Source organism: Podarcis muralis, chromosome 1 (assembly GCF_964188315.1).
Source record: "Podarcis muralis chromosome 1, rPodMur119.hap1.1, whole genome shotgun sequence".
Classification (NCBI taxonomy): domain Eukaryota; kingdom Metazoa; phylum Chordata; class Lepidosauria; order Squamata; family Lacertidae; genus Podarcis; species Podarcis muralis.
Window position 1 is genome coordinate 21556695 of NC_135655.1, and position 24545 is coordinate 21581239.

At 45.3% G+C, this 24545-nt stretch overlaps 1 protein-coding gene across 4 annotated transcripts; it reads left to right on the top strand.

Moving 5' to 3' along the window:
• Positions 1-3623: 3623 nt before the first annotated feature.
• Positions 3624-24175, top strand: DDX24 (DEAD-box helicase 24). Of its 4 annotated transcripts, none has more exons than XM_028716907.2 (9): positions 3624-3763; positions 8065-8786; positions 12597-12986; positions 13983-14136; positions 15881-16396; positions 19214-19289; positions 20128-20316; positions 22450-22579; positions 23270-24175. In XM_028716907.2, exons 1-9 carry the CDS (start codon positions 3684-3686, stop codon positions 23512-23514), a joined length of 2502 nt encoding a protein of 833 aa, XP_028572740.2. In that variant the 5' UTR covers positions 3624-3683; the 3' UTR covers positions 23515-24175. The 4 variants fall into 4 exon arrangements, with proteins under 4 accessions (XP_028572740.2, XP_028572759.2, XP_028572749.2 ...); XM_028716926.2 differs by having other exon boundaries at positions 3748-3871; XM_028716916.2 differs by lacking the exon at positions 3624-3763 and adding an exon at positions 3918-3941.
• Positions 24176-24545: the final 370 nt, after the last annotated feature.

Here is a 24545-nt window from a genome sequence, read left to right on the forward strand (position 1 = left end):
AACGCCGTTTACCTTCCCGCCAGTAAGCGGTCCCTATTTATCTACTTGCACCTGGGGGTGCTTTCGAACTGCTAGGTTGGCAGGCGCTGGGACCGAGCAACGGGAGCGCACCCCGCCGCGGGGATTCGAACCATCGACCTTTCGATCGGCAAGCCCTAGGCGCTGAGGCTTTTACCCACAGCGCCATCCGCGTCCCTTAGCAGATGATAAAATCTTTCTCCTGCTCTGAAAAGCATAATCCCTGCATATCAAGTCTCTGTTAAAAGCACAGTTGCAGAAGCCACCTGAACAGTCCTCCTCAAAGAGTTGGCAGAGTGGTTCAATCTCCTTATGCCTGTGCCTCTAAGGTAATGTATAGTAATGATTTCTTGGACAGAAAATGGTTTCAAGGTGCTTCTTTTCAGCCTCTCTTTACTAATATGGATGCATCAAGGAATAATTTTCAAGCACCCCAATGACTGAGAAGCAACTGGAGATAGTCTTAGAGAGATGAAATCATACTAATTATTGCAATAATTGCATTTCACTGTCTGGCCCCATCCTTTCCCTTCCAGAAATCTCCTGTTTGCTGTCTCTGCCTATGTGTCATAGTATAAGAGAAGCTGTTCCGGCCATCTGTCTGTCTTCATGCTTAACTCAAAAACTCTCCATTGTTTCTGGTGTATAATTTAAGCCGTAGATATTTTTTTTGCCAAGATCAACCTGCAAAATGCTCTCGATCATACAGGGGAAAATAACATGCTGTGTCTTCTGGCAGTGCACTTTAGCTACTTGGAACTCCCCCCCCCCCCTCCGTTCATCATGTTACTCTCCACATGCCCCTTCTCTCAGTGAAAAACACCGGAGGTGCGGGGAGGGCAAGAGAAGGAGAACAATAGGAAAAGTAAGAGAAAATAACATGGTTCTTTCTTAGGTGAAGCTTGAAGTGACATTCAAATCCATACAGCCATTGTATTAAGAACATTAACAGCCTTGCTGGGTCAGAACAGCAGACACTTAAAGGGAAATGATATAAGTGCACAGCACTCCAGAGGAGTTCTGCACTCCCTGTTCCTTAATTCTATCAGTGTGGTGAGGACTATTTTAAGGTTACTGGATGCAGCGGAAGATGGGGCTGCTCCCATTATAGCTGGGCAGAAAAGAGAATTCCAGGAAATTCACAGCTGTCCAAGGCTACTGATGGGGGAGACTGCTGTTGCATTCATGTCCTGCTTGGGGGAGTCCCAAAAACATCTGGCTTGCCACTGTGAGAGCAGGATGCTGGACTAGATGGGCCTTTGGCAGCCACTTGACTCAGTAGAACTATGATTGCAGGTAAGAATTGCTGCTCCATCAGCCCGTCACATGTCCGTCCAACATGTCAGGAGGCTAGCAGGCCAGCCACACCGCAACCATGAGAAGGGTGACTTGTGTATACAATGGACGCTTGGGTTGCGAATGTGATCCGTGCGGGAGGCATGTTCGCATAGTGTTTGCAACCCGCGACCCACATGGGTCGCAATTTAGCACTTCTGCGCAAGCGCCAAAACCCAGAAGTAATCGTTCTGGTACTTCTGGGTTCGGCGCAGTGCGCAGCCCGAAATTTCGCAACCCGAAGCGTCTGTAATCTGAGGTATGACTCTACTGACATAGACACTCACAGCTCTTCTGTGTAAGGATGGTATCCTGAGTCAGAGTCCTTTCTCAGATGGAGAAATGTGATGTGCATTGGTACATGCACAGGGCTCCTGCACATGCTCACCTAATGTATAGTTGTTAAGGTGGAGATGTAGCAGCAAGGTTTATTAGCAGGGACCAAGACTGGTCTGTGATGCTCCTCAACCCTCTCACGTGGGCTTTAAACCCATGATCGAGCAATAGCAAATCAATGCACACACACTTAGCACTGAACAGAATGTAGGTGGATTAGGTGGTGAGGTTTATCTGCCCACCTCTCCCAGTTGACTCCCCACCAGCTGAAGTTGGGATAGCTATCTGCAAGAAAACCAACCAACCAAAGGGCATTCCTGGAATCTGGGGCAACCAAGCTGTTTCCACTGCTATCACTTGACAGTATTAGATCTAATCCAGGCCTATATAATCCTGCCTGCACTTTTGCCATATCTATCCTGAACAGGAGGGCTGCAGATGCCACAGTAGTTCTACTCCTCTGCAAAGCCCAGCCAGCACCATAAATGAATTCAATGCACAATATGCAGAGTTAGGAAGCTGTCCAAATCAAGCCAGACTATTCATCCATTAAGCCCAGTATTTGCTATTCTGACTGGCAGCTACTCACCAGTGTCCCTGAAAAAGATCTCTCCCAGCACCTACAACCTGTTTCCCCCCCCCCCCTAAGTGGAAAGGCAGAATTGATCCTGTAGTCAAAGCATATGTTCTACTGTTGAGCTATGTATGGTCCCCCCCCCCCCGAACCTGCCCTATTCTTGTGACTAATTTGATTTAAACTGTTTTTAATATTGCATTTTGAAATAGCAAGAATTGGACCTTTTGGTGAAGGACAAGTAACAGTAGATGGATGTGGATTTATTCGCAGTTTGTTGTGCACAAGATTTGAATCTGGCGTTTATGGAAAAATGGGCAAATAGGTCACGTGAAAGACGGTAACATTAAGAAAATGGACAACTTAGGAAATTATGATTTTATTTTATTGAATACACTTTGACATTTTTACTGCTTCAATCTGCTATTCTATATAGGACATTGTTAAAAAAATAAAATTGTGAAATGGGCTTGGGAGGAGGGGGAATGTTTTTTGGATGCCATTTCTCATCCCTCCTTTTCAATAATTAATAAAATCAATTTTAAAAGTAGCAGTAGCAGCAGCAGCAACAACAACAACACAAGGTGAAAAGACTTCAGCAACTTTTAATAAGAAAAAATACAGGGCCAAACGATTCAGACTGAGACTACGGGCATGAGAGCACAAGTGCTCAGAAAGCGTGCAGTACCATCCTCCTGTTAATCTGTGATTAGCTGGAGAGGGACGCAGGTGGCGCTGTGGGTTAAACCACAGAGCCTAGGACTTCCTGATCAGAATGTCGGTGGTTCGAATTCCCGCGATGGGGTGAGCTCCTGTTGCTCGGTCCCTGCTCCTGCCAACATAGCAGTTTGAAAGCACATCAAAGTGCAAGTAGAGAAATAGGTACCACTCCGGTGGGAAGATAAACGGTGTTTCCGTGCGCTGCTCTGGTTCGCCAGAAGCGGCTTAGTCATGCTGGCCCCATGACCCGGAAGCTGCACGCCGGCTCCCTCAGCCAATAAAGCGAGATGAGCGCCGCAACCCCAGAGTCAGTCACGACTCTGATGGTCAGGGGTCCCTTTACCTTTATGCCTCGGTTACTCGAGCTAATGAAGTGCTGAACATTCTCTGAGGATAAAATAACAACAACAACAACAATAATAAAACAGCCATAATTAAGCAACGGGGGTGGGGAAGAGCCCTTCCTGATAACATAACTCCTCCAAAACTCCACTCAACATACCAGAGCAATAACGCTCATCTAAACCGACCATCGGATAACAACAACCAGCAGAATCGGATGCCTCATCCTGTGCTTTCCCCCACCCTTCCCACAGAGACATGACCGCCCCAACGCAGCAACCGCAGCCTTCCCCAATGCTGGAGAGGCAGCCAGGCAGGCAGTTTGACAAAAGTTCTGAAGCGAGCCCGGCGCTGAGGGATGACGTCATGGCATCATGGCCGCCCCCGTGAGGCTCCCACGTGGTGGGATTTCCCGGAAGCGTCGCTGTGCAGGGTCTGGTAGGTTCTTCGTAGGGACTTTTCTCGGCGGGTGCAAACGGCTCTCGCTGGGCTGTTAAACCCGGCAAGCGCGCAGAAGTAGCCTCGGAGGCCAGCGGAGGAAGGAAGGCAAGGATTACTTTTGGCAGTCGTAGAGATTTGTGTGGTGTAATATATTTATGCATATAGATATTTCAGTGTAAGTCTCTTGGAGACCTTGGGTGACAAGCGACTAATAAGTTCAACTAATAAGAATATATAATAAGAATTTGGAAGGAGATGACCGCGTGGGGCGGGTAGCAGGAAAGGACGGACGGCAGACCCCAAAGAAGCAAAATCGAGGTTGCTATTTACTGTTCTTGTAGTTTCATTACCATTTATAAGGCTGCATCCTTAAAAATGCTTGTTATTGCCGCTTTGATGCCTCGCTGTTCCTCTCAGGAGCCTAGAGTGGCATATACCTTCTCTCTTTCCTTCCTTTCTCTCCCCTCTCCCCCCCCCCTTTAATCTCGCGACAGTAACGGTAAGATTGGTTGAGAAACGGCTGGGGAGGGGGATCAGCTGGGGTTCACCCCACTGAGCTTCATGGCGCTGTGGTGGTTTGGAGATTGTTCTCCTCAGTACTTGGAAGTAAATCCCCGGTTTTGAATAAACTTCTGAATAAAACATATTTAGGATGGCTTCCTGGTCAACTGTTAATCCGTGCAGTTGGGTGCGTGTTGGACGCAAGCTCACAACTTAATGTTGTTGCGTACCACTTTTACTGGGTGGACTGGTCAATTGGGAGGTTGCTGATTAGCAGAGATCCGAAAGTCTCTCATTCTCTGAAAGCCAGTTACAGATGGGTAGCCGTGTTGGTCTGCCATAGTCAAAACAAAAAAAATTCCTTCCAGTAGCACCTTAAAGACCAACTAAGTTAGTTCTTGGTATGAGCTTTCGTGTGCATGCACACTTCTTCAGATACACTGAAACAGAAGTTGCCAGATCCTTCTATATAGTGAGAAGGTGGGGAGGGGTATTACTCAGAAAGCCGAACACTTACAGTTCATTTCTGTTTTTTATTCTTCCTTGTCCTCTGTTCACCTGCAAATTGGTTGGGGTAAATAACATTTTCTGTTATTTATTTATTTATTTATTTATTTGTTTGTTTGTTTATTAATATATAAATTAATATCAATCACAGGGGTTTACAATAATATATATTTTTTTAAAAATATATTTTTAAAATCACATGACCTTAGCATAGGTGACAGCCAGATTTGATGTGAACAGTGCCCCCTCCCAAATAAATCATTGCAGGTACAGTATAGGATGGAGAAAGATGCAGCTATTTAATTTCCACCTATTGTACATCTGTTAATGTGGGTACTTCTGCCTTATTTTCCCAAAGTTGCAGCCCTGTTTTAACAACTGTATGTTTAAACCTGGACACTGAATCCCACAAAAACTGTAGTTTAGGATTAGGCTTGACATGTTGGACAATTAACCATGTTAAATACTCAGATATTTGAAGTAAGCCCCTGAGCGATAGCCAGCTGAGTCATACTCTGAGTAGACCCATTGAAACCAGTGGACTTCAGTTATTTAAGTCAGCATATTTCCGTGGGTCTGTTCTGAGTATGGCTAACATTGAATAAAGGTGTAGAAGATCACTCTTTTATTTCAGCTCCCTAGCCCTATTGGGGGGGGGGGGGGCTGGACCTAGGAGCATGGAAAAATGTACCCCCTTGGCTACCAGATGAAACTGCAGGCATTTCCAAACAGGCACACAAGCTTCTGTGAGTAAGCTGCCATCAGTTACAGAAGCCACTGGGACTGGTTCGGTTCCTCATTCAGTCATGAAGCTTATGGTGTGATGTTGGGTTAGTTGCACACAGTTTGCACAGCCTGCTTCACAGGGCTGTTCCAAGGAGAATAATGGGGAATGGGTAGTATGCTTGATAATGTGGGTCCTGTGGAGGATGGGCAGAATTAAAATAATATATCACAATTTTAAAAAGTTGATGTCATTATTTCTTAGTACAGTGGTGTTGTTGTTTAGTCGTGTCCGACTCTTCGTGACCCCATGGACCAGAGCATGCCAGGCACTCCTGTCTTCCACTGCCTCCCACAGTTTGGTCAAACTCATGCTGGTAGCTTCGAGAACACTATCCAACCATCTCATCCTCTGTCGTCCCTTTCTCCTTGTGCCCTCCATCTTTCCCAACATCAGGGTCTTTTCCAGGGAGTCTTCTCCTCTCATGAGGTGGCCAAAGTATTTGAGTCTCAGCTTCAGGATCTGTCCTTCCAGTGAGCACTCAGGGCTGATTTCCTTAAGAATGGATAGGTTTGATCTTCTTGCAGTCCATAGGACTCTCAAGAGTCTCCTCCAGCACCATAATTCAAAAGCATCAATTCTTCGGCGATCAGCCTTCTTTATGGTCCAGCTAGTACAGTGGTACCTCTAGTTAAGAACTTAATTTGTTCTGGAGGTCCGTTGTTAACCTGAAACTGTTCTTAACCTGAAGCACCACTTTAGCTAATGGGGCCTCCTACTGCTGCAGCGCGATTTCTGTTCTCATCCTGAAGCAAAGTTCTTAACCCGAGGTACTATTTCTGGGTTAGCGGAGTCTGTAACCTGAAGCGTATGTAACCTGAAGCGTCTGTAATTCAAGATACCACTGTAAGGGCCATCTAAGTGTCAAACCTGTTGATTAGCATTTGTCCTCCTGCTGTAACCTTATTGTGACCATTATGGGACTGGTCAAATGCCTGAGATAGCTCAGTCAGTAGAGCATGAGACTCTTAATCTCAGGGTCATGGGTTCAAGCCCCACGTTGGGCAAAAGATCCTGCATTGTAAATGTATTTTGTACAGTTAAGCTTTTACGTCTGTCTTCAGTACATTTTATTTTATTTTATTGCTACGGCCAGTGGCTGATGCAAATAAATATTATTCAGATTATGATTCCCTGCACTGCAGGGGGTTGGACTAGATGATCCTCGGGGTCCCTTCCAACTCTATGATTCTGTGAATGCCCAGCTGTATGTTTAGGATCCTTTATAAGGGAATATGCAGCTGACAGTACAACGCACCACTTCATTTCATGTCTTCCCTTTGCAAATTTCAGAAGGAAATTTTTTATTCCTTTTGTACATGTAATCTTCTACCAGCTTTTGAGTCTAATGAATCCAGTGCCACAGCTGCCAGTTATAGCTTGCGTTGTCCATGCTTGCTGCCTGAAAGTTTTTTTAAAAAAATACAGTCACTACCAAATCTGAGAGGATTGTTGTTCAGAACAAAATATGTAGAACCAAATGTTCAAAGAACCAGGAAGAGAACACAAGCCTATGAAGGGCATATTGAGACATGTTGCTGTAGGAGTTGCTCACATGAGTGATTATTCAACTCCCCCAGCCCCCAAGATAAATGTTAACAGTAAACGTCCTAGTAGCTATTGTCACTTTTCATATGAATGGACTTAGCAGGCTGGTAAGGACGACTGTAAGGAGAAGGTCTGTGCTAGTTAGCCAATGTGGTGCCCTCTAAATGCTGTTGGAATAGTGGTTAGGGTGTCAGGCTAGGGAGACCAGGGTTCAAATCCCCGCTCACCCATGGTCTGGAATGATTGGAGTTGTAGTCCAAAACATCTGGAATGCAGTAGGTTGGGAAACTCTGGTCTAGGGAAAGACAGGGTCTTGGGAGAAGGTAGCATGGCATGGGAAGCAGGGAAGGACTAGGAAAGGAGGGTGGGAATGGTCTGAATGAACTTAGGGAGGACCCAAGAGGGGAAGAGAAACTGGACTGCTGATTGCATGAAGGAGAGATGCTCATAGTTAGGAGTTGCAGAGAATTACATTTTGATTTGAAATGGCCTCATCACCTGCCTAGTCCAGTTTATAAAGATATACCCTTCCATCAAATCAAAGAAGAGGCAGAGCAAAGTAGATTTACAATTAATATTAAATTTATTGACAGTGGCAGGAATATATAGCTCAATCCTTGAAAACCACAGAAATTCTGATTGGCTTAAGAAAATCTGGGACATGGTTTTAATATCCAGATTGGCTTTTTTTACAAGCAATTATAGCAGCACCAAACAGACTTTGTTTATTAATTCTAAAAACAACAAATTTCATGATGTACTGCCATATATCACTTTTTCTGCATTATGAGTCACTTTAAAAAAAGATTTAATAATTGCATAAAGTGTTAAAACAGTGCACAGTGGTATCCTTTTTTCTTTTATCTCTTCCTTTTGTGCAATTTCATGTTATGTACTTTATATAATGAATTTAACTGATAGCCATTTTTGAAATATTTTCCTTTGTTCTTCTTTGAAGGTCAGTCATGAAGCTCAAGCGAGGTTCAAGTAAGTTTAAGACTCCATCCAAACTTAAGCGAAGAGGCATCAAAGTGACAGGGACATGGAAGCCCATTGAGATAGACCCAAATCTCTTTGCCAACGAGCAACTTGGAGGCTTAGTATGCTTTGAGGAGCTTACCGATTATAATCTGGTGTCTTCCTCAAAAGCGGGAGAAGAAAATGCCAAGGGGAGAAAATCTAGTAGGAGGCCTGGAGAAGAGGAAGAACATAGCACAATTCCCAAAAAGAAGAGGAAGAAGGAGAAAAATCTGGAACAGGAGGTGAGGAGTGGTGATGAACCCAAAGTGAAGGAACTGGTAACAACTGAGCAGGAGGCTGAATGTAAAGAGCCCACCCCTAGCTTTGAGCAAGATGAGAGAGTGGAAGGAGACACCACAATCCTGAAAAGGAAAGCGAAGAAAAAGAGGAAGAGAGAGTTGAAGAAGAAAACATGTCCTCCCCAAGATGTTGCTGAACCAGCTAAAGCTTCTAAAAAGGCTAAAAACTGGACGGCAGAAGTCCTGTCTTTATCTTCAGGTCAGGAAGTGGACATGTCTGCATGGAAAGGCCTTTTCGTTCCTAAGCCTGTTCTTCAGGCACTGAGTGAATTAGGGTTCAGTGCGCCAACTCCGATTCAGGCCCTGGCTCTGCCTTCTGCGATTCGAGATGGCATGGACATCCTTGGAGCTGCGGAGACAGGTATAACTCATTGCTACGGTGGTTGTTTCACTTCCACTGTCCAAGTTGTGTTGATTCTGTACCTCCATAAGCAAATGAAAGAAGCATGGATTTTGGTAATTGAGCACAAAGTACAGTGTGCTGAGAATTTCATCTTTTTCTTTTGTGGGTGAAAAATATTTGGGTGCAGGGGCTGGTGAAATTGAAGAGGGCCAACAGGACATCAGTGGTGAGGATAGGGCCGGCCCAAGACATTTTACTGCTGTAGGCAAGACCAGCAATGCCCTCTTCCCCACAACAATTTATTATTTTTATTTATTAAATTTATATAACACTCTCCATCGTAAGATCTCAAGGCGGTTCACAGAATAAAATACAAGTTAAAAGCAAAAGTGCAAATTTTCAACTTTGAAACGTGCTTTTTGATTGTAAAATTTTATATGGCAATTTCAGTGTATTAGATTTGTTGGCCTCTCTCCGCTAAATTTGGCAGGCATCAAATATGAATTCTTATAACCTGCCAATTGTCAGTAACAAATCACAGACAGCTGCACGGGCACTAAGATTCAACTCGTATCTGCGTGTTTGTGTGTTTTTAAATATTCCAGTCTGTTCCGAGTTGCTTTGTACTCTCTTTTTCAGTCTGTGCTCTGGCTTCTAAGCTACTATGCCTAAAACAAAGCTCTGTGTTTTCCTTTTTCACTGTAAGGGGGAACCGGCAGTGACTATAACATTTCCCCCTTTTTGGCCAAAGTGGATAAAATTTTGAGAGACAAATGCCCTTCTGGAATGCAGTGAGCCTGCCAAATTGTAGACCAATAGAGAATTTTCATGAAGGGCATCTTTAAAATTTGATGAATCTTAACTAAAGGAAAAGTCTATTACTTTTATGATGTTCTGGCTGAATTGGATGCAGTTTGCAGGCATCACCACCCCTTCTGAGGGGATGAAGCCTTCTGAATTTCAGAATGAATCATAAGGTGGTGGTAGAAGGTTTATTGGTGGAGTGTGTGAGCTCCCCATGCCCCCTAAGACTTTGGGATTTCAACTTTTCTTCCCTAGAAGCGTAAGAGACCTCTACATTGTGATTGGAGTGCCCTGAGAAAATAATTACAGTGGTACCCCGCAAGACGAACGCCTCGCAAGACGGAAAACCCGCTAGACGAAAGGGTTTTCCGTTTTGGAGGCGCTTCGCAAAACGAATTTCCCTATGGGCTTGCTTCGCAAGACGAAAGCCCATAGGGAAATCTCCGGGGACCTCTTTTAAATGCTAGCGGTGGGGAGCAAAGCCTTTCCCCCCCCCCTCCGGCCTTCAGAAGAGGTCCAGGAAGGCTGGCGGGGGCCGAAAGGCTTTGCTCCCCACCGCCAGCATTTTAAAAGCAGTCCGGGATAGCAGGGAAGCGCTTCCCGCTATCCCGGACGGCTTTTGAAGGCAGGAGAGGTCCGCGAAGCCTGGGCGCGCTGATCTCAGCGCGCGCAGGCTTCGGCATGCCGGCAACTCTCCGCAAGCAGCGGCAGCGCTGCCGCTGCTTGCGGAGAGGTCCGCGAAGCCTTGGCCGGACAGCTTTTGAAGGCAGGCGGGGGGGAGCAAAGACTTTCGCCCCCGTCAGCCTTCAGAAGAGGTCCTGGACCTCTTCTGAAGGAGGGCGGGGGGCAAATGTCTTTGTCCCCCCTGCCTGCCTTCCCAGGAGGGCTTTTAAAGGCAGGCAGGGGGGACAAAGACTTTTGCCCCCCGCCAGCCTTCAGAAGAGGTCCAGAAGTCCTCCGCTGTCCCGGGGCGATTTTAAAATGCCGCCCGCCAGCATTTTAAGATCGCCCCGGACAGCGGAGAAGCCCTCCGCTGTCCCGGGGTTTTTTAAAATGCTGGTGGTGGGAAGAAAAGCCCTTGTCCCCCCCCCCAGCCTTCAGAAGAGGTCGGGGGACAGACTGTCCCCGGACCTGGTCTGAAGTCGGTTTCCCTAGGAACACATTAATTGATTTTCAATGCATTCCTATGGGAAACCGTGCATCGCAAGACGAAAAACTCGCAAGAAGAAAAAACTTGCGGAACGAATTAATTTCGTCTTGCGAGGCACCACTGTATCTGTAATTCAAGCCAAGACCTGTCTGTCAACATGACAGATTGCACCCTGTCCCCTTTTGAGCTCTGGGCAACTCCCCTCTCGGTTTTGTTTCATTTTGGTGGGGAGAGAATCGTTCATTTTTTTTTGAGAGCTAAAGCTACAGAGCCATTCTCCTGATGTTGCTGAACTACAACTCCCATAATCCTCCACCATTGGCCATGCTGTCTGGGACTTATGAGATTCGTAGTTCAGCAACATCTGGAGGGCTGCAGGTTAACCACCCCTGGCTTATTGAATTGAGAAGGTCCCAACTTCGTTTCCCCTGAATTCACATTACCTCAACACTTACTGAGGGGGAGCATTGGTGTGATAGAAGAAATGTCTGCCAATTCCCCCTTCCCTAGGTGGACTGTCTTCCAGATTCAGAGGCCAGCCTGGGTGAACAACCTTTACCACAAGACCTGGGGCATATGCGCAGGGGCGCTTGGTGTGGGGGGCAGGGATTAAGAGAGACCCTCCTGTTTGCCAGTTTTCACTTGGGAAAAGTCCCTCCACTCCTTATGAGGGAAACCACTGGGTTAGTGACTCCATATTTCCTACAGAAGGAGTTAAAATGTCAATGGCAGCAACAGATAATTGCATCACGAGAGATGAGTTGAGTAGAATGCAGTTTGTCCTTGGCCTAGTTTTCATTTCTGTGTGTGGAGAGCGCTGATCAGAGCTGTCAATTAAGACAATTCCTTTTATAGAGCTTTTAAAAAAAGAGAGAGAGAATAGAAGGAAAAATCCAACCAAGTACACATGTTGCACGTCAATAGCATTACACTGCTATGTATGTTACCTTAGGATGGTGGAAGCCTCAGAGCAGCCTTTGCACACCCAACAACAAGCAGGCCAGAAACCACTGCAATTTTTAATATATTTTTTAAGCACAGTATCCATTTTGCTTTGCGATGAGTCTTATTACAGACTAGCAGCCTACGAAGGAACCAATACTTTTTAAGAGTCCAGGCACTTATTTGTTGGTTTTAAAAAATATGTATCTGTTCAAAAGATTTCACAATGATTTATATTTATTAATTGCTACTGTTGAAAAGGAACCCACTGTGAAGTGCCTTGGTGAGATAAGCAACGACAGGTGCCTGCTTTAAGAAGCGCCAATTTGACTCATTATAAGGCAACTACATATATTTACATGGCTTTAATTAAGAGAGGGATGCGGGTGGCGCCACATGACCCAGAAGCTGTACGCCCGCTCCCTCGGCCAATAAAGCGAGATGAGCGCCACAACCCCAGAGTCGGTCACGACTGGAGCTAATGGTTAGGGGTCCCTTTACCTTTATTTTACATATGTACAAGCAGCACATTACAATCATGCGTCCGAATCGTCCGGTTCAGATTCGGGGAGTTGTCTTCTCCGGCTTCTCCTTCAACAGAAAAGGCAGGGAAGTTTCATGGGACGTCTCTGATCCTTGCATTTTAACCCTCTCCTTTCCTGTGTAGACGGCACAGGGACAGGCTCTCCATCTGTTCCTGAACTTCCTGTGCGGTTCTGGGGCTCTTCTTCAGCATCAGAGAGCCTTCCTGCCTCCTGGCTCTCTCCCTCTTCCCCATCCGTCACTTCCTCTCTATCTCCCTCTGACTGTTCCCGCTCCTGAAAGGTGTACCCTGGCAACCCCGTGACAACTAGGTGGGCCATTGGCCTGATCCAGCAGGCTCCTCTTGTGTTCCTAGGTTTCTAACCTGTGTTTCATTTGTCCATGTTTAGGAAGTGGTAAGACTCTTGCCTTCGCCATTCCAATGATCCATTCCATTCTGCAGTGGCGCAAGTCAACAGGACTGGCAAGTGGAAGGGACAGCCAGCTTGACGAAGGAGAGGATGGTGAGGATGAGGTACCCAAGCAGGAAGAGAGTGTGGATACAGGAGGCTTGAGCCCTGATGGGGGTGAAGCTAGTGGCGATGACGATGGCGATGGTGACAAGTCTTTGGCAGCAGGAAACCTGAAGGTGTTGGAGGGTGCAGAACGTGATCTGGGTTCCCCAAAACCTAATGCTGCTGCACATAGAAACAATCCTCTTCTGGGATTGGTCTTGACTCCTACAAGAGAACTTGCTGTCCAAGTGAAGCATCACATTGATGCGGTGAACAGATTCACAGGTAATGTCAATTCCTGGTAATCATAGAATTGGAAGGGACTCCATGGGTCCAACGCTCTGCAATGCAGCAATCTCAACTAAAGCTCCCATGACAGATGGCCATCCATCAATGCTATTGTTGTGGTTATTATTTCATTTGTGAATTACTTCCTATGATGCATCTGGAAGTGATTCTACAATACAGTGAAGAGAGATGAGACAATAGCATATATAAAATCAGTTTTTATTTTCATCTAACATACATATAAAGGTCTGTCTTCCATTACTTACCTTACTGTTGAAGTACATTGTTCAGTTCCCCTTTCCTAAAATGAAAGCATGCTCTGCAGAGAAAGTTTGCTACTGTTTTCTGTCTTCTTTGCAGGGAAAGCACAGACTACGGTACTCGTATGCACAATCAGTTTCCTGAGAAAATCCTTGGGTTTTTTTCTTTTCTTTTTTGAAATGCAGCTTTCTAACCTTCCTTGCTGTGAGGCTGTGTTTGAAGGTGTCTTCAGGCATGGCCTGTGGACATCTGAGAACCCAGAGAGGTGGTTGAGTAAGAAGTCCAGTGATTGGTGGTGGCGCTTCAATGACCTGCCCGGTTCATTTTCTCACACAACTAGAAAGCCAAGATAAATTATTCAAAATAAGAGTGGTTGTTATTTGCATAATTTATACAGGTTGAGAATTCCACTTTTGGGGGAGCTCAGCATCGCATCAGTAAGGATTTTTAAAATGATACACTACTAGGAGGAGTGTACACCATCTTGAATACGGGATAAATGCTGTTTTGGAGATGCAGTCATCTTTGTAGTTTGTTGGTTTTTAAAAAAAAAACTTTGGGAAATACTTTTGTGGAGGTTTGTGCTCCTAAAAAGAGGAGAGGTAAATCCAGTGATTTCTTACAAACATGGTGCAGCATCTCATGACTTTCATGCTAGAAAATTTTATGAAATACAGCTGCTACAACAGTGCTCCAGGGACCTTAATGTCCTGTTGGTCTTCTGTCTTTTAGGCATTAAGGCAACCATTCTTGTTGGAGGAATGGCATCTCAGAAGCAGCAGCGAGTTCTGAAAAGGAAGCCCGAGATTGTAATCGCGACCCCGGGGCGCCTGTGGGAGCTAATACAGGAGAAGCAGCCACATCTCTCAAACCTGCGGCAACTCAGGTACTCAAGATCCCTTTTCAAATATGTCTTCCTTCTCTCAAACGAACAAATACTATCTGGGTATTTTTAAGATCATCAATGCTAAAATACTTCCTTCTTAAGCAATAGTACAGAGGTAGTCAATGTATCACCCTCCAGATGTTGTTGGACTACAGCTCCCAGCAGCCCTGACCGTTGGTGGTTCTCGCTGGGGCTGATGGGATTTGGAGTTCAGCAAAACCAAGGGCACCATGGTTAGCCACCTCTGCAATAAACACTTTGCAGGATCTTTCAGGGCTTTCCCTTGAAGTTCACAGTTGCTGCTTTGAGAATCGGGGGATACTTACGCATGCTTGATGTTGCACTTGGACCACTTAGCTCTGTTGCAACTACCTGAACGTACTGTGGCTCATTCAGATGAACAGCAGAGACCATGAAGCTACTACAGAACAATTGAGGTGGGCGGAGGATGGAAACGGTTTCCATAATTGGCCTGACTTACCAGATTTCCCCCTCCACCCAGCTCATGCCACGTTTCAAAGCAAATTTCCAGGCACTGGCAAGTGGCGACCAGTATTAGAAATCAGCCAGGCGCCAGGTGCATTTTGCGACTGCCGTGGGTCCAGCTGTGATCACCTGGAGATCTCTGGATGCCGGGTTGGCAACTGGGGAAAGCAAAATGTCACTTAGGGAAGGATCTGAAATATTTTCCTTGAAGCCTGAATTTGTTGTATTCTGGATTGCTTTATTTGACGTTTCAGTATGCTGTAAACCGTTTTGAGATTTGTTCTTTAAGTGGTATAGAAATGAACAAGACGATGATGATGATTATAACAAATCCCATTGAAAAGAAATGGTGCCTAGGCATTCCATGGTGGCAACCACAACCTACATTTAAGATTTCATTTGCGGGTTAGTGGGAGTGGCAGCAGTTTCGCCCTGGTTCCTTCTGGGCCCAGACTACAGGTCATTCCCAGTGGCAGAGCTTCATGCTCCGGCACCGGGGGGCGGGGCTGGCGTGCGTCCTGGGGTGGGGCGCGCCGCCCGCAGGGGCGTGGTGCACATCCTGGGGGTGGGGCACGCCACCCACTGAGGCATGGCATGCGTCCTGGGGGCGGGGGGTGCTGCCTGCGGGGGCGTGGCGCCCAGCACGGGCAGGGGGGCAGCAGCAATGGCACCCTGCCGGGGGCAGGGCACTCCCCCCGCACTCCTCTTCCTCCACCAGTGCTCATTCCTCCCTTGGTGCGCCAAGCAGTGGCACGCCAAGGGAATAATGACCTCCACTGGCCACAGCACTGATGGAACCTGTTCTACCAGGTGCTGGCGGCAAAGAGTCCCTCTGCCACCAGTGCGCTAAGGGAATAACAATCTGCATCAGCTCTGGCACCTTACAGTCAGGAGTGGTGGCAGTTTCACCCACAGTCTACTGTCAGGTGAAGGCGCCATTGTGCTCTGGCCCTCAAACCAGTCCTGGGAGATGCATTGATACACCAGGCCTAGCGGTCGTCACTTTGCGACAGCAAAGTCCTTGAATTTGCTGGTGCAAATTCCATCAGACTTTTGTTTCCTTGCACCTTGGTTCCCCACTTTGGTATCTATACAAGCATACGGAATAAGCATTGGCTTGTGGTTCTGTTTACGTACCGCAGGCCATTGTTCTTTTCTGTGTGCGCCGTAGCAGGTAGGGCTCTTTTGAAGCGTGTCGGCTCTCCTCTTATCTCAAAACGAAACTGTCTTAAAACTGTCTCTCGCGTCCGTCTGACAGGTGCCTGGTGATCGACGAAGCGGACCGGATGGTGGAGAGGGGGCATTTCGAGGAACTCTCTCAGTTGCTGGAAATGCTGAGCGACTCGCAATATAACCCCAAACGCCAGACGTTTGTCTTTTCTGCCACCCTGACTTTGATCCACCAAGCTCCGACTAGGGTTCTCCACAAGAAGAGAGCTGTCAAAATAGACAAGAAGACCAAGCTGGAAATGCTGATGGAAAAAGTTGGCATCAAGGGCAAGCCCAAAGTGATAGACTTGACCAGGAAAGAGGCCACCGTGGAGACTCTCACCGAGACCAGGATCCACTGCGATACAGAGGAGAAAGACTACTACCTGTATTATTTCCTCCTTCAGTACCCAGGCAGAACCATGGTTTTTGCTAATAGTATAGATTGCATCAAGCGGCTCACTGCCCTCCTGACGATATTGGACTGCAACCTCCTGCCTCTTCATGCAAACATGCACCAAAAGCAAAGGCTGAAAAACCTGGAGAGGTTTGCTGAACGCAACAGGTTGGTTTCTCTCTCTGTCTCTCTCTCTCTCCCCCCCCCCCCCTTGGTTTATTTTATCGATTAAGATCATGCCGCTTTTCAAAAGTGGATTGCACAATGAGAACAAGAATGGAGTAATGCGCCGCAGCACAATTAGCAAGGAAACGCTGAAAAACTGTAAATTTAAAGCTGGGTGAAACGTTTAAGGGGAAAAGTAATAACGACTTGCCTAAAGCTTAAAATGGAGGGATCCAATTTGGGAAGGAGTTCTTTGTGGGAAGCACGGAGGCCGCAGTAGAGAAGGCCCTGTCTTAAGTGCCAAACAGCTACACCTGCAGCGGAGGTAGGACACAGAGCAAGGCCTTTGATATTGAACACAGTTGAGTGACAGGATCCTATAGCGTGGCCTCAGTTACCCATGCTCTGCCAACCTCCCGTGCAGATTGCTGCAGTGCATTCTACACGGGGCTTCCCTTGAAGATGGTCCAGAAGCTGCAGCAGTGGAATGCAGTAGCTCTGGGCAGAGCAGAGCTGCCGGAGAAAGGCACATGGCTCCAATTTTGAGAGCACTACACTGGGTGCTGGGGAGCGACTGGGCGCAGTTCTAGGTGTTGGAACTAGTGTGCAAGGTCTTAAATGGGTACTTGAAGAAGCCATATTCTCCATATGCCGCAACCCATAATTTGCGGTGGAGGGCAGACACCCTGAAAGCTGTATGGCTGTTGCAAGTGGCAAGGAGGATGAGAGTGCACAAGAGGGATTTCTCTGTAGTGGGCCACCACGTGTTCAGAACCCCTCCTGGAGGTAATGGTGCAGTCCCCACCCCCTAGCTGTGCTTGGGGGGAATTCAAAGACAGTTCTATTTGTCCAGGCCTTTGGGAGGGGATTGGCGTTTTTAGGCTGTGGGGTATCATGACTTTCATTTTAATTGTTGTGTCCTGGATACTTTGACTTGATGCTGTTAACTTCCTTGGGGACTCTTAGGGAGGAACGTCAAGCTGTGAATTAAATAAAGAATAGGAGGTGGACCTTCAAATACCTCTAGGGCTTTATCAGTAAGAATGGGAACGTTTATTGATTGATTTGATCTCAGCGCGGTTCACAGAATAAAATACAGAATAATTAAAAACAAAACAGCGAAACAGTAACACACACACCCTTCCCACAGGCACATTTAAAAGGCTGTAGAATATTAATCAGCCCAAGGCCTGGTTGAACAGAAACATTTTCTCCTGGCGCCTAAAATATATATAGTGAAGGTGCCAGGCGAACCTCCCTGGAAGAACATACCACAATTGGGGAGCTGCTACAGAGAAGACCCGTTCTCGTGTTGCCGCCCTCTGGACCTCATGTGGAGGAGGCACACGAAGAAGGGCCTCAGGTGCTGAACACAACATGGTTTACGTGGGGAGAGGCAGCCTTTGAGGTATTGCAGTCCTGAGGATTTGAATCGCTCCCACAAACAAAACTAGCAACCAGTACAGACAAAGCAAGAATCTATGATGAGTAGTCATCACACACACTGTATAGCTTTGATTAACGGCTAGTTGTCCTTGAGGACTGGCTAGAGAAGGGGTGACACACCGTGTTTTGTGACTGCACATGCAGTGTGTGTACTCCACCTTTCTTTTGCCTCTAGGGTGACAGCTAGAAAGCCAGGCGGCGGCAGCTCCTCCCTCAGGGCCACTGGAATTGGGCCAGGCATCTTCCCCCACCCCCCCACCCCTAGACTCCTAGTGTACAGGGCAACTATTTTGTGCAGGGGAGTAAGCAAACTTACCGTGAGTTGGAGCGACTGACGTGGGTTGGATGTTTGGTTTCCTTAGCAAATGCTGCTCAAGGCAGCGATCAGCAGTAACGTACTCCTGCAATCAAATGATAAATTGCAATGAAATGAAAAAGATACAAAGTAAAAAAAAAAACCAAAGCAGGTAAAACATTATAAAAGATAAATTAGAATTATTTATATAGTGTGGGTAGGAGAACTGAAAATAATGCCAATATATTTCACATCTGGTTTCAGATAGTACATGGGTAGACGAGTCTAAAAAGCCCAGAACAAACATTTTCACGTTCCTCTAGCAGCTATGTTGGCTCAGTTACCAGAAGTAGCTTATTTAGCATTAACTATGGAAGTTTATACTCGATTCTGACCAAACTAAGCCTCCTAGAACATGATTTGCATCGGGAGGCTTAGTTTGGTCAGAATCAGGTATACATGTCAAGAGCTATCGCTAAATACATCGCTTCTGGTAGATGAGCCACCATAGCATAGCGGTCAACGTTTTCCTTTTTTTTAATGGAAATTCCCTTATTCCGAATAGGATTCATCGCAAGAAAAGGGAAAAGTTGACAGCTATGCACCATAGCTGCTAGAGGGCTGTGAAAATTTGTGTCCCAGGCTTTTTCAGAGCTTGCGAGCAGCCATCAAGAAGGCTCTCTACTGAACATTTGCCCTGTGTGCTTCAGATGCCTCCCCCCTAGATCTTAAAACCTGTGCAGGCTGACATGGAAGAAGCCTTTCAGATAACCTTGCTCCAAAAACTTGCAGGTGAAAACTAGCAGTCTGAATTGTAACGGGAAACAAACCAGTAGCCCCTGAAGGTTTCTCCACCCATCCTTCACAGGCTAAGTAAAGCAGTCTTAAATAGATAGGTTATCTTCTTTTTTGTCTTTCTTTTCATTCTGCAGTACTTAAGACACAGCCCTACTTTGCTTATGTTACTGTATCTGGCCTTCTGGTAATACTGAATTCAGTGTTAATGCACTTTAGGGAGCTCTTCCCCCCCTCCCCTTTCCTTAGTAAAACAACCATTGTCTCCACTTCTGCAATTTCAGCTGTGCCCTCTTGACAACAGATGTTGCCGCTCGTGGTCTTGACATTCCTCACGTGCAGCATGTCATACATTACCAGGTACCAGAAGAAAATGTACTTCTGTTCTCTGTTCATGAATTTGTAATACATTGATGGCTGGCGGTAAATTGAAGACCACAAGCGATCTTCGTGGCCTGTCTTTGGGTTGTAACATAGAAGAAGAAAGAGAGGCATGGCGGATTGGTTTAAATCAAGATGATTTCAGTTAACAGGGAGGCAGGGAAGCTGATTTAAATCATTGATTTAAGGGGGATTGAAAATCAAGTTTTCCATTTATACTTCATGGTGCAAATTTAGCTCTTAATTGCAACTGAATAGGTTATTATTTACACTGTTTTTTAATTCTTAAAGCCAAGGTGTGTGTCTGTTTGTTGCACTGTATATAACAAAGGCGCACTCCTCCATTGCCTTCCAAGACAGATGTCAACAATATAATTTATATGTTTTCCATTCTTCTACCTATAGATGGACTGTCATTAAAATATTCCCATGTAGGTTCTCAAGACTAGTAGTCTGTTAGGTAAACTTAAGAGAATGTAGGAACAGACACACTTGGACCTTCTGAGTGTTGCTCCTTTCTTCTTTATTCTGCTGTTGCTCAGCCCTGCAGAAATGATTTTTTTTTGGTTAGTAGCATTGTTTGTAACTGTGGCATGTGCCAACCAGCCTGTCGTTTCAGATATCTCTGACATTTCTGGGCTTGCACATAATTGTGGAATCCAATATCTCCCAAGAGTTAGCGCACATTGAGATAAACTGAAACAGTGCCATAGTAGGTGTGAAATTGCTTGCTGCTGGGGAGCGTTATGCATTGTTCTCTTTTTGTGTACTTCAGACCCGTTCCCACAGAAGTGCTTAATCTCTTTCGCTGTTGCAGGTTCCTCGCACCTCTGAGATTTACGTGCACAGAAGCGGCAGGACCGCCAGAGCTGCCAATGAGGGCCTGAGCTTGCTTCTGATTGGCCCAAGCGACATGATGAATTTCAAAAGGATTTACAAGACGCTGGAGAAGAACGAAGAGCTTCCTTTTTTCCCCGTCGAAACAAAATGCATGACGGCAATCAAGGTGAAATAGATATTTCCTTTGAAAGTAGTGTGTTCGTGGTTTTTATTTTATTTCTCAACCGCAGCGCTTTTCACAGTTGCTCAAGGCTTTGTAACAGATGTCTGTTCCTAACACCTGATTTTGGAACTTGGTTGGGAAGTGAGATCTGGAACAGTGGTTTTGACTGAGATGGCTGTTCATGAGCCAAGCTTGCTGTAAATTTTTTGTTTTAAAAAATGCTTCTAGCAAGTGGGCTGGTGGAGGAGAGACATAGTGATCCATCCCTTCTCTGCCAGCCTGCACTAATGTCCTGGTCACCTGTGACAAGTTGTTGAAAGCAGGGTGGCATAAAGTTGGGTATAGAATCATAGAATTGTAGAATTGGAAGGGATCCCACGAGTCATCTAGTCCAAACCCCTGCAATGCAGGAATCTAAACCAAATCATCCGTGACAGATATGTGCTGCTCTACTCGAGTAGAGCCAGAGTTCAGCTTCTTCAGTGCTCATCTCTCCTTTAGATCTTGCTAGCCAGGGTTGGAAGACCAGAAAAGAAGACATTATGTTATCACAAGTAGAGGAAAGACAAGAGGAGAGCAGGAGTTATGTGGCGACATTAAAATCAAAGCTGTTTTTAATGAGCTTAGTTTTCAGTAGTTGATTGCAGGTAATGAATGTTTTTCAGGACTAATTTTTCCTTTATTTGGCTGCTTAAGAATTTCAAATTGCTCATCACCCTGCTGTCACTTCTGCGGCTTTAATAATTTAATCCCTTATTAAATATGGAATATAGGCATAGATAAATCACCATGTCCCATTTGCAGACTTGCGTGGGACTTTCTTTGGTGCCTACATTCTAAGCTCTTAATGTTGGCAGCGCCCTGCCAGATCTCATTTTTCATCTAGAACATTCATCTAGCAGAATGGTTGAATTAAAATGTGTTGAAAGCTAAGGGCAAAAGACTTTGTGAATTGCTCTGGTGGTTCCGATATAACTTAGTGGAGAATAATCGCTTCCATTGCTTTGCATTGTAGAAAAGGCTCCTTTAGGAGGATAAGCAGAATATAAATTCAATTAATAAAATAACAGTGAAAAATAAATATATTTCCCCTCCAGTTTCTTTGTCATTTTCCTTGTTTTGAATGCTATGTAATTTGAAGCTGGGTCTATATTATTTTTTTCTGTCTGTTTTGAGGTAGTAGCTTGCTCCATCCCAAATGTTTTGGGTAACAAAATAGAGGAAGCAGCAGTAGTCTTACAAATAATTTTCCAATCTTTTTATTAATAATTGCAGTTGAACAAAAGTCCAGTTAAACCACCGAAACATAGGATATGTTTATATGCACAGAGCTTGGTTGACTTAAGTTACACTGTACCCAAACTTCTTAAGGCGAGCTTGTACATCACCATGTTACAAGTGGAAGATAACTAATTGTTGTCATTGGGGAAAGCTTTTCTAATTCAGAATTGTTGGCTTCCTCCTTCCCCATTTGAGTCTGCTGATGTTCCATAAAAGACCAATGTAAGGCATGCTGGAGCTTAAGTTCAGCGTACTTAGACCCCCTTTCCATTTTGGCCTAATGGCAGTCCTGCAAAACAAGGTAGCCGGACAAACTAGCCCATGATTTACCCAAGATCACCCAGTGAACTTTGCAAGTGAGTGCCAGTTCCAACCCAGGTGGTCTCCTCATTCCAAGTCAGCTTGACCCCTTTGTAAGCCAGTAATGTTTGTAGACTGAGGTCCAAGGGTTACTTTACAAACCATCACCTTGAAGTATGTCCAGAAGATAACAGGGATGGCAAAATTTAGGGAGTAATGGTTAACCTAGGGTCCCATGAGTTCATTAGAATTCGTGAATTCCTTACAAAGGCAAAGTGTGTGGAAGCTTTTTCATCTCCCCTGCTATTATGAGAGAAGCAATCTAACAAGGTGAAGGGCAGGTAAATAAAATATTAATAATGATAATAATAATAACAATGGCCAGAGACATCCCCAGACCTGTACCATCTATTTGTTGAAGAAAAAGCAATTGTGAAAGACCCACCCAGTGAAAACAGTGCCACGTCTAACTTAGCCCTTATATTGCCTTTGTCCATGTACTGCTTTGAGTGCCCACGTCCTGTCCCTGCATAACCTCACTGTGCTTCGTTGCAGGAGCGGGTGAACTTGGCCAGAAAGATTGAGAAGATGGAATATTTCAACAGCCGAGCGAAGCAGCACAACTCATGGCTCCAGCAAGCTGCAGAAGCGCTAGAGCTTGATTTAGATGATGATGAGCTAATAGGCAAGTAGCAGTGTGTGTGTGTGTGTGTGTGTGTGTGTGTGTGTGTGTGTGTGTGTGTGTGTGTTTGGGCTTGTGAGGGAGGAACCACCCCGAGAAAGGTGTAATAAGGGGCATATCTCCTGGATGCAGCAATGAAGGCAATAACCTGGGTACTTTCACACATCTAAAGAGCTCTATTTATGGACTCTTGTATTTATCTAAAATGCATTTGGAAAATGTTTGAGGTTGTATACAAGTTGGGCAGTGGGGGGGACAGCAGGTAAGGCATAAGCTTCATTCAAACTCATCAAGAGTGGGCACAGCTTAGCGCTAGTTCAGACATTCAGAAAAAGAAAAAGCTGCAAACCTCAGTAATGCCAGTCTCATATTTTAATGCTTCCTGAAGGATCAATGCACTTGGAGTCCAAGTGTAGCAGGTGTTCATGTTTCATCTTGCCAAGGCAAGATTAAAGAGGAGTGGTTTTGCCTGGTGCCTAAAGGTGTACAATGAATCTTGTTTTACATGTCATCATTTAACTATTGGGAGTCAGAAACCCTTAACTATGTACTGTAAATTGTCCAGTGATCTATCAGTAGATTTCCCTATGCTTTTCACCAGCCCCCAGCTTTAAGTAACAAAACTTCTAGAACCCCTCTTGATTATTTGTGCTGGGATTTATGTTTCCCCCCTCCCTGTGTGTGTGTCTACAGGAGGCCGACCCGACGAGCAAAATGAGAGTGAAAAACAGAAGATGCTAAAGGGAATGAAGAAACATCTGAAACACTTGCTCTCTCAGTCCGTTTTTAAAAGCTTGATGAAGACCAAATACCCAACCCAGTCTGGGAAACTGCTCTTGTCCGATATTTCGGAAGAACGTTCTCAGTCTGCATTGGACACCATGTCAAAAGCAAAAGCGAAGAAGAAGATGAAGAAGAAACCACAGCAAAATGCATAGAAGTTAAAGAAGTGATGGGACATTTCGGGGGTGCAAGATAAGGAACAGTTAATTCTCCCCTTCTCAGCCACTGGATGCTCAGACCCCTTTTAAGCACAGACCTGTTCTAGAATGATTGCTGCTTCCTCTCCTGTTGCTGCTCTCAAGTCAGTCAACGTGCATCTACAGACACCCCCCCCCCATGGTCCTTCTTGGTGCTGAGTTTACCTGATATGCAGGTGATGTCCAGTGTCTTGAGTTTTGTGTAAAACATGCCACCTGAGAGAACCAGGTGAGTGGAAATCATTGCACGTGATTGGGATTGTGTGGAAGCAACTGCAGAGGTAGCAGTGAGCACAGAGGAGTAGGTAAGCATAATTGTGTGTGTATCAGTTCTGTATCCTTTTAATCAAGTTCATTTATTCATTTAAGTTGCAGGGTGTTGCAGGGCATTGCATATGCGTTTCTAAAGAAAACCCTATGTTTGTAATTCTTCGAATTTTGCATTAGCATTTGATGCTTTAAATCGTAGCAGCCGTGGGGAATCTTCTCTTCTGCGGAAAGAAGAAATTAAAACATGTCGGGGGGGGATAGACTGTACCCTAAAGTAAATTAGAGAATGAATTTCTTCCTGTTCTTAACTTGCCCAGCTGAAGTCTTTATTAAAATATTTGTAAAACTTTTTCTTAGCATTTTTATTACACACCAAGCACATAAAACGGAGGCAATGAGACAATATTGGCCTTTCCAATATATCCAGTGGTTGTGGGAGAAGAAGGTACAGCCCATCTTTCTCTTTTTGCTGTTCAGGAAAATCCCTGATCCACTGGAGAGGTGGGTTTGTTTGCTTGTTTACAGAAAGATCAGGGGGAAGGGTAGCTTTATGGAGGCGTTCGAAAGCAAATTACATTTTCAGAATTCATTGCCCTCAGCAACTTAGAAACTTCATGCAGGAAATCAGTTCAAGTAAGTTATGTATATTTCTAGTTTGCAATGGAAAATTACTGACTGAAAAACAGGTGGGTAGGAGGATAAGCACGACTATCTTTACA